The sequence below is a fragment of the Cebus imitator genome, unplaced genomic scaffold (assembly GCF_001604975.1).
Source record: "Cebus imitator isolate Cc_AM_T3 unplaced genomic scaffold, Cebus_imitator-1.0 Scaffold313, whole genome shotgun sequence".
NCBI lineage: Eukaryota > Metazoa > Chordata > Mammalia > Primates > Cebidae > Cebus > Cebus imitator.
In genome coordinates, this window is record NW_016107628.1 from 634,595 (window position 1) to 644,749 (window position 10,155).

At 50.9% G+C, this 10,155-nt stretch overlaps 1 protein-coding gene across 1 annotated transcript in view; it reads right to left on the minus strand.

Annotated features, from left to right (window-relative positions):
• LOC108286109 (sodium/potassium-transporting ATPase subunit alpha-2) overlaps positions 1-10,155 on the minus strand; it is a 26,334-nt gene that overhangs the window by 14,788 nt on the left and 1,391 nt on the right. The window contains exons 2-8 of the mRNA XM_037729660.1: positions 6,146-6,250; positions 5,895-5,954; positions 4,402-4,605; positions 3,764-3,877; positions 3,378-3,512; positions 2,557-2,674; positions 4-195 (exon numbers count right to left, since the gene is read on the minus strand). Coding sequence (XP_037585588.1) covers positions 4-195; positions 2,557-2,674; positions 3,378-3,512; positions 3,764-3,877; positions 4,402-4,605; positions 5,895-5,954; positions 6,146-6,250 — 928 coding nt within the window. The remainder of the gene's footprint in view (positions 1-3; positions 196-2,556; positions 2,675-3,377; positions 3,513-3,763; positions 3,878-4,401; positions 4,606-5,894; positions 5,955-6,145; positions 6,251-10,155) is intronic.

Genomic DNA, 10,155 nt, shown 5'->3' on the forward strand with positions numbered 1-10,155 from the left:
AGCTGTAGCCCAGGATGAGGGAGAGCACGAAGAAGGAGACCCCCAGGAAAACAGCAACCCCTGTGATCAGCTGGATGAAGTGTTCAATCTCCATGGCTATGGGCGTCCGCCCAACCTCTAGGCCTGAGGCGAGCGTGGCTATGCGGCCCATCACCGTCCGGTCACCTGTGGCAATCACGATGCCCCTGGCTGTGCCTGCAACATGGGGGGACATCAGGTTGGGTGCCTTGTGGCTCCCAGCGACTGTAGTCCCGTCCTACTTCCTGAGCAAGGAAACCTATCACGGCGTGGGTGAGCCAAAGCCACAGATCTGGAGGCCACATTTGGTAGGTTGTCCCCACTTGGCCTTCCTTTCCCAGGATAGATCGCCAATCCCAGAATCGATACAACAGCAAATTATTTTCTTTTGTACTTGGTCCTGGGGAGAAGCTTGCAAATAATCTCAAAGGTCAAATAGAGGAGATTCAATACATAAAAATTGCCTGTGGCATTTTGGTAAAATCGATCGTATACTTGATACCATCCAAAAATATATTATGAACACAAAGTAAAGCACTCATTATGGATTTTCCATTCAGTCTTAAGATTTTCTTTCTCAACATAAGGGATTTATCTCTATAGAGAAAGCCAGGCAATGGCTAACCTTTGGGTGACATTACAGGGGTCTTCTGGGAAAGAAGCATGGTGCATTAGAAAAAGCATGCACAATGGACCAAGCTAAATTCGGGTTTGAATCCTTATTTGAATTCCTATCTTGGTGTTGTCCTAATATTTAGATGAGATGACACTCTAATACCCTTAGACCAGTGCCTGGAACATAGTGGGTGCTCAACAAATACTTCAAATGAAGTATTTGTATTTCCTCTCCTCTTTTCAAAGCCAATTGCAGAGTAAGCAATGGGACCATATTACTAGGCATTTCTGCATAAATCAATTGTGGGAAATGTAAATTTCAGAATCTCAGTACATTAAAAATTTAGGCAATGTGGCCAGGCTTGGTGGCTCATGCCTGTAGTCCCAACACTTTGGGAGACTGAGGCAGGAGGATCACTTGAGCCCAGGAATTTGAGGCCAGCCTGGGTAACATAGTGAGACCCCGTCTCTAATATATATACATATATATATATATTATATATATATACTCATGAGTATATATATACGCTCATATATATATACATATATATATATATAGGCTGGGCATGGTGTCACATGCCTGTAGTCCCAGCTACTCTAGAGGCTGAGGTGGGAGATCACTTGAGCCTGGGAGGTCAAGGCTGCAGTGAGCTGTGATCGCGCCACTGCACTACAGTCTGGGTGACAAAGCAAGATCCTGTCTCAAAAGCAAAACAAAAAACAAATTTAGAAAATGTAATGTGTGGTGATTTTTATTTGCACAGTTGGCCCTCTGTATCCACAGATTCCATGTCCACAGATTCAACCAACCTCAGATTGAAAATATTTGGAGCTAAAAAAAATAACAATATGACGATAAAAATAATACAAATTTAAAAACAAAACAGTGCAACAAATTACATTGTACTCGGTATTGTAAGTAATCTAGAGGTGATTTAACGTATATGGGAGGATGTGCACAGGTTATATGCAAATATTATGCCATTTCATATCAGGGGCTTGAACATCCTTGGATTTTGGTAACCAAGGGGGTCCTGGAGCTAATCCCTCATGCATTCCAAGCAGTGACTGTAATTCCAACTTGTGGAAGGAGGAAAAAACCCCAGAGAAACGTAATACACTGAGGAGAAATGAGTAATGGGTAGGGGTGTGGATTGGGGTACAAGGCCTCCTTTGCCCTACTTTCAGAGGCTGGTGGTCTAGTGAGGCCTCTTTCTGTCTCTTCCTTCCCACTCCTTCTCTAAGTCAGCCCTGCCTCCACTCACTGACCACAGAGGGCACAGGTTTCAGCTGTGCTGGGACCCCTGCTGTTAAGTGATGGCAGCTCTGGGAGTTCTTATTGACCTATGCGTATCTCTAGAACCCAGAACAGGGATGGGGAAAACTGGGCAGCCTGTGTCTGGTGACACATGTCTTTCGGTGTAACAAAGGTTTAGAAGCAGCCTGTAGAAGGGCCCACGAATCCACCGGGCCTGAATGCCTTCCTGGCTCTCCCACAGCCTGGGGCCTTGGTCAAAGCAAAGGTTAGAGAAGGAGGCACTTAGGTCCAGAACCACAAGGAATAGAAGCATCAGTCAAACCCAAAGACTCCTAAGAATCCAGGTTGGTTCTGAGCATATGTGCATCTCTGTGTGTGCATGTCTAAGGGGGTCTTAACCCAGTATCTGAAAGCTTTGGAATCCACTCAGTCTTGGGGTGGACAGAATAGAGATCTCCCTGGGGAATGAAGATACATTTCCCATGTAGTCATGCAGCCCGCAGCCAATACTCTGCCCTCTGGAGGGTGTTTCTGTAATATTCAGGGCCCCCTAGATTGCCCCACCAATGGCAGAGCTTTTGCCAGGTAAGTACTACCAGAGCCCTTTATCCTGACTGTGGATTCAGGATTCAGACCCTCCCCCAGTGTGCAGGCTGGCTTCTCACCTTCTACACAGTTGGTGGAGAAGAAACAGATATTGCGGGTCTCCAGGGGGTTCTCGTGGGTGAACTCGGGGGAGCGGGTCTGAGGCTCCGACTCTCCTGTTAGGGATGAGTTATCCACCTGAGGAGGAAGGGGTGCATAGTCATCACACTGGCAGGGCCACTCGTATGCACACAGCTGTCTCCTGAACCACCTCCAACCACACTCAGTCTTCATGACGAGGAACAAAGTTACACTTGCCCTCATCACATATTTATGGCATTACTCAGCTATTGCCCCTGTTCTGGTTTGGAAATCTTACTCCTCCTGACTTCTTATGTGACCTTGGGTTACTTGCTTAACCAACAGAGCCTCCATGTACTCATCTGTAAAATGAGGAATGTAAACAGAATCTCTGCCTTGCACAACCACAGGGGGCGCCACTAACATTGTAGTTTATGAAAATGCACCTCCTGGGGTCCTTCAGGATGCAACGTGTGTGGCCACATGCAGCAGCCCTGCATGGTCACACCATTCTTTCAGAATTACATCAGATAGCACATGTGAACACATATAAAGCAGCTGACACATAATTGGTACTCAGTACATGATTGCTAAAAAGAGGACCACAAAGAAACACCTGGGGCATAGAGCACTTGCAACACGCAGGTGCAAGGAGGCCCTGCGCAAGCACCCCACGCTGAGAGAAGGTTAGGCAGGGGCATAGGCAAGGTGCTGACATTTGGACCTGGGCCTCCCCACCTTTAAACCTCACTGGGCCCCTCTCAGCTCTGCACAGCCTGGCCCTTAGACTCAACCGCTTGCTCCAGTGTGGCCTCCTCACCTTACAGCCATGAGAAGAGATGATTCGGAGGTCAGCAGGGACTCGGTCTCCGCCCTTCACCTCCACCAGGTCTCCCACCACCACTTCCTCTGCATTAATCTGCATCTTCTCTCCCTCCCGGATCACAAGGGCTTGCTGTGGGGAGCCACGGGCAGCACATGAAATTCTTGTCTCTGCCCCCGCCTTCTTCTCCTGCTGGTCCCCCACCTCTCCTCCAACCCCGCCAAGCAGAAGGAGACGGCCCATGAAAAATCAGGGACTGGCGTGGAGAGCTGGAAGATCTTTTCCGCCCGGCTCCATCTCAGAGCACAGGAGTTGAGAGAAGATGAGTTGAACTCTTGCCGAAACCTTACGCCCTAGCCCAGAGCCCAGCCCGGCCATCTTACCTGAGGTACCATGTTCTTGAAGGAATCCATGATCTTGGAGCTTTTGGCCTCCTGGTAGTAGGAGAAGCAGCCAGTGACAATGACCACAGCTGCCAGCACCACACCCAGATATAGCTGGTAAGGAGAAAGAGTTTCAGGGACCTGCCCTTCCCCCCAACCCTAAAAGGGCAGCTGCCACTTGGGATGAGCAGGCAGAGCCATCCAAGATGACAGCCCGACCTTTGTCTGTGACTGAGAGTGATGATGGTAGGGGAAAGCCCTTCTCACTAACCTCCCCCTTGATCTGCCAACCTCAAGCCTGCTAAGACTGGAAACAGAGAGAAAGTCTTACGAAATTCCCGGGGTTAGGACTTTGCTAGTGGGGGAAGACAGGCATGCAGACAGGCTCACTTAAGTGGGGAGGAACAGGGAGAGATTGTCTCATTAATTAACGAGTATGTGAGTGTGTATGCCTTGTGTGGTGGAAAGTGCTTTACAGATATATATATAGAAGCCTCACCCCATTCCAGCCTAAACTGCAGTGCGTCTGTAGGACTGTGATGGGAAGTCCTTGTTCCCTGCCCACCCGCCACTGTGTTGGGGGTTCAGGGTTGGAGGACAGTCACAGGCTGCTCCAGGGGTCAGGCGTGTGGGCTCACGTTGTCGTTGGATGGTTCATCTTCCATGGCAGCCTGGATGCCGTAGGCCAGGAAGCAGAGGATGGCCCCAATCCACAGCAGGATGGAGAACCCCCCAAAAAGCTGACGGCAGAACTTGACCCACTCAGGGGTTGTGGGAGGTGGTGTGAGGGCATTGGGCCCATCTCGAGCCAGAATGTCCTGAGCCCGCTGGTTGGTGAGGCCCTGAGGGAGCAAGGAGAGGCGTAGGGGGATGCGTCCGGAGCCGACCCAGCCCCCACCGTGATCCCTTCAGCTCTCTCTGTCACTCAGGCTGGATTACAGTGGCGTGATCTCAGCTCACTGCAACCTCTGTCTCCTGGGTTCAAGTGGTTCTCCTGCTTCAGCTTCCCGAGTAGCTGGGATTACAGGCACCTGTCACTGTGCCCAGCAAATTTTTGTATTTTTAGTAGAGATAGGGTTTTGCCACATTGCCCAGGCTGGCCTTGAACTCCTGACTTCAAGCAATCTGCCTGCCTCAGCCTCCCAAAGTGGTGGAATTACAGGCGTGAGCCACCATGCCCAGCAATTTTTGATTAATGATTTTTAAAGAAATTTTTAATTGAAGGGCTCAGCGATTGACTGTACCACTCACTGTTCATGTGACCTTAGAAGGCTACTCTCCCTCTCTGTGTCTCCTTTCTTTAATAAACAGGTCTGCCATACCTATCTCAAAGGGTTGTTGTAAAGATTAGAGAATGTATGTAAAGCCTCTTTCACTATGTCACATACGTAGCAAGGGCCCAGCAAATCACTGTAACCACAGGAATGGGCTGTCAGCCCACGTGCCTGCGCTGTCAGCTCTGTGGAAGGCTGTGTATGACTGAAGTTGCTGGGGGTAGAGAAAAGGGCCCCACCTGGAGGTCCTCTGGGGCCTGGGTTCTAGGGAGTCCTGGCCTCTAGGGTATCCAGGGACAGACATTTGGGCTGGGATGCAGAAGATCTAGATTCTAGTTCTGGCTGTGCCACCAATTAGCCACATGACCTTGGCCCAGTCCCTTGTTTCTGGGCCTCATTTTCCTCATCTGTAAAGAGGGCTGGATTACAGTTTGTTTTTTTTTTTTTTTTATAATTTTTTAATTTTTTTTAGAAATGGGGTCTTCCTATGTTGCCCAGGCTGGAGTGCAGTGGTTATTCACAGGCCTGATCCCACTACTGATCAGCACGGGAGTTTTGACCTGCTCCGTTTCCGACCTGGGCTGGTTCACCCCTCCTTAGGTAACCTGGTGGTTCCCCGCTCCCAGGAGGTCACCATATCGATGCCAAACTTAGTGCGAACACCCGATTGGCATAGCGCACTACAGCCCAGAACTCCTGGGCTCAAGCGATCCTCCCAGCTCAGCCTCCCGAGTGGCTCGGACTACAGGCACGTGCTGCTGTGCTCGGCTGGATTACAGTTTTAAGGCTCCTGCCTCCTTGCTGCTGCATGTTGCTTTTGCCTCTTTTGTTCCTTCCCTAGAAGCCCCTCGGCTAACCTTGGACAGGTCCACTTGGTATTTTCGGCCCAGCTCATCCAAGGACAGCTTGTGGTCATCCTGGGGAAGGGAAGGTGAGTTACTTCGGGGAGGAGGCATCTAAGATGCATATGAGGCACTGCGGGGGCGCAGGGGTGAGGGGAGCAGCATGGGGCACACGGAGTTTCTCTGAGTGCGCTGGGCTGCAGGGACAGCTCTCCCAGCATGGGGCCCCTCCTCCACGGCCCAGCAGGGTGGGCTGTGGGCCTCACCATTGCCACCTCCTTCTTCAGCTCATCCAATTCCTTCTCTTTCTGTTTCTTCTTGCCGCCCCCATTCTCTGCCGTGGTGGCGGCAGGCGAGTACTCACGGCCGGCCTGTGGGAGGAAGGGAGAACCTGAGAGTCAGGGAGGAGAGGGGCTGGAGCTTCCGTTCCCACCACTCAGCCGGGAAGCCCAGGCAGTAGGGGCAGTGGGCTCAAAAGCAGTGGCTGCCTTGGGAGAGAAAGGGAGGATGGAGGGTGGAGGGACCCGAGGTCCTCAGCTTGTAGACCTGGCAGAACCAGAGGGCTCCCAGGTGAGCTTCAGGGAAAGGTGAGGGGCTCAGGGCTGAAAAGCACCACCTGAGTGGTTTCATGCTTGGGCTTTGGCTAAGATTTTGTTTGTGGAAAAGACCCTGCTGCTAAATACAAAACAAAACAAATATTGAAAACCTGCATCCTACACTATTTGGGAGACTTCTGGAAGGGAGTGGACAGGAATTTGTGGGGGGGGGGTTGTTGAGGGAGTAGAATCATTCTGTAGGAATGTCTTAACCCAACACCGTGGCAGTTTTACTTAGAGAGGGGTAGAGATAGGAACTTGGGGGAGTAAGAGTCTTTGGGGAGCCAGGAGGTTAGGCAGGAACGTGTCCAGAGAGTCAGGTCTGGTGGTGGGGATGGAAAGAGCAGGGCTGATGGGCTGAGAGGAGGCAGTGGTTGGAGAGTCAGGCTGTGTCCGGGAACTGGGGACACGGGGTGTGCTGGGAGCTCTCTCCATCCTGCTGGGCAGGCCTGCCTGTTACTAGACAGGTGGCAACTCACAGGACTGGACCCTCCACAAAGCAAAATTGGGTAACATGGGAGCTGAGCCCCATATGTCCCAAAACATAAGAAATTGTATCTGAGAGTAAATCTAAAACTACAATTTATATAACTCTCAAGTCTAGACATTCCTGGGTCATCTGGTGAATCAGATGGAATTTTTTTTTTGGGACAGGATCTCACTCTGTCACCCAGGATGGAACGCAGTGTGCAATTTCGGCTCACTGCACCCTCCACTTCCAGGGCTGAAGCAATCCTCCCCCCTCAGCCTCCCAAGTAGCTGGAGCCACAAGCATCCACCACCACACTCAGCTAAATAAAAACAATTTTTTTTTTTTTAGGGATAATTGCCTGGGCTCAAGTGATCCTGCCGCCTTGGCCTCCCAGAATGGTGGGATTACAGGTGAGAGCCAAGGTGCCTGACCAGATGAACCTTTTAATCATTTTAATTGTAGCCTTATGAGGCTCCTGATTTCCCTTCCACTCCAGGGCCTCAGGGCTCACCACCACCAGCCTTCCAGGGTCTCACAGGGAACTTCTGGGGCAGAGGGTGGGAATCTTTCCTTCCAAGAGGAGGCCTTCTTGGGGTGACAGAATAGGATAGAGGCTGAGGAAGGCCTGGGTGGCCATGAAAAATTCCAAAAAAGGTACCTTCTTACTTCCTTTTCTGCCCCAGTCTTCTCTCGTCCCTCTTCCCTCAGGAAATAGGGTCTTGTCATAGAGGGGCTGCTCAATTTCCACCTGGACACTGCTTCTCCATTGGACTCTACAGAGTCTGCACTAGGCTTTCAGGAATTAGCTTTCCCACACCATGATGCAATTTTTGTTTCCCAGAAACAGTGGATACCTGGGTAGGATCCACAGCCAAGGTGTTTGCTTTTTTTTTTTTTTTTTTTTAGGATAATGCAGTTTTGGGGGTTTTGTTCGCTTTTGTAAAAAATGGACTTTTTTGGAGCAATTTTTTGGTTCACAGCAAAATCGAGTGGGAAGTAGAGAAAGTTCTCATGTATCTCCTGCCCCCACACAGGCACAGCCTCCCCCACTATCAACACCCTGCACCAGAGTGGTACATTTGTTGCAATCATAAACCTGCATTGACACATCTTTGTCATCCAAAGCCTATAGTTTAAGTTTGAGTTTACTCTTGGTGTACATTCTATGGGTTTGGACAAATGTATAGTGACATGTATCCACCATGGTGGTATCATATGGAATAGCTTCGCTGCCCTAAATCGTTTGTGCTTTAGGGTAATGCATATTTTACCCATCGGAGTCAGGAGCAATCCCGGAAAGGTGGCAGCTCTCCTGTTCATAAGAGGTCACCAGTCCAGCATCTTGAGAGGTAGAAGTCTGACCAGGACAATCAGGAGCAAGGGTGAGGGTGGGGGATGCAGGGAGAAGCCAACACTATTGCTCCCAAGATACCAATGATTTAAAAGGATATGAGCTTTTGGGGGCTGTGTGGCTCAGAAGTACTCTTCTCAGAAAAGGTGACCTGTAAACTCGTGCGTTTGTCTCCATACCAGCATCTATGAGCCTGGTATCATTTTGGCCTCCTAAAGGCTGATCTCCTTGGGGAGACCAGAGCAGCCCAATGGAAGGGGTGGGGAAAGGCTTGTGAGTGGCTCTACCGCTCCCTTTCCCAGGTGACTTGCGATAATTCATTTAACTGAATGGATTGAAGTGCTTTAGGTTCACTAACGGTCTGCAGCGGGACAGAGCTGAGAAAAGGATGAAATGCAATCAAGAGACCAGAGGCAAGAGGTCAGGCTGATGGAGCTCCAGTGTGACCCTCAGGAACTTCAGGGACAGAAGTGGGCCTGGGCATGCACAGAGGAGCAGGGCTGGGGCTGTGGGCAGAGGAGCAAGGCGCAGAGGAATTTCTGTATATACAGATGCAAAATAAAGTTCATAAAAATTGGAATCAAATGCATGCTTTTTAAAAACTTGCTGGTCCATGCACTTTGGCATGCTGGATTGTGCCTGAGCTAAGCAACTCCATGTAGTGTCTCCTTTCCCCAAGCTCCCACCCTGCTCTCCAGCAGGCTCAGAGCTTGGGACACACTGCCCCTTCCCCCTCCTCCTGTCCTGGCAAGGATTTCAGGCTCTGCAGCCAGGAGCCTGCGGAGATTTGGGGCCAGCGGCTGCCCAGGCAAGAAAGAAAGAGAGGAAGCAAGGACCCCCCCCCAACCTCCCTCCGCTTCTCCCTCCCCCAGCCACAAGTCCCCCTCTCTGGGTCTTGAATGCTGAAGGAGAACAGAGAGTCCTTTTTGAGAAAGCCAGAGGCTGGGACAGAGTGGGGGCAGCTGGGAATCCGCCAACGCTCCCCCCATCTCAGCCTCTCCGTGGCAGCTGGAGCAGGCTGGGCTCCCTCCCACCAGTGTCGTCCCTTCCCCCAGCTCCCACGCTGCCCTTCACAGCCACTGGGTGATGGGGGGACAGTTAAACCTGGCTCTGGAGTGGAGATGCAGGGAAGAAGGAATTGGAGGCAAAATGATCCCTAGAACAGGTTGTAGGTAGCAGATGCTTCCCCTCTTCAGGGGTCTCTGGTAGGTTGAACTACAAGCTCAGGCCCTAAGTACCCCCACTTCACCTAGCCTCTTAGTTGAAACAGCCCAAATCTGCTTCTCATCTTGCTTTTGCATCACCCACAGCAATTGGGGATGGTGGTTAAGGGGAGTTTGGGGGTGCTAGGGGAAAAGGACAGACTGCAGAAGTCAAGGTCTCATCCCTTCCCAAGCAGGACCTCCTATGCTGGGTCTATCTCACTCTAAGATGGAGCAGGGAGGGGGCTACCCTCCCCGCCTTCTCTCTCCATTTGGATGGAGGCTTGGAGGGCTTGTCTGACCCTTTAACCCCTGCCTCTTCTCAGAGGTCCTGCATCTCAGCTGGGGATGCCCTTTCTATGGGGAGCCAAAGATGTCAAGATGCGGCTAAAGGTTCCCAGACAGATGTCTTCCCGCAGCTACGGCCTCTTCCTCCTTGAAACTCATACCTCACAGCTCCTAAGGGCAGGCCCACAGATTCTCAAGCACCCTCCCACAGTGACAACTATGCTTGTGCAGGCTTGAAGGCTTGTACATTTACAAATTTGCCTGCTGAGACACAAACACCGGTGCTCATCCGTGAATAACTGCCGCACTCCCTGCCTATGGAGAGCACGTGGTCATGGACACACACACACACACACACACACACACA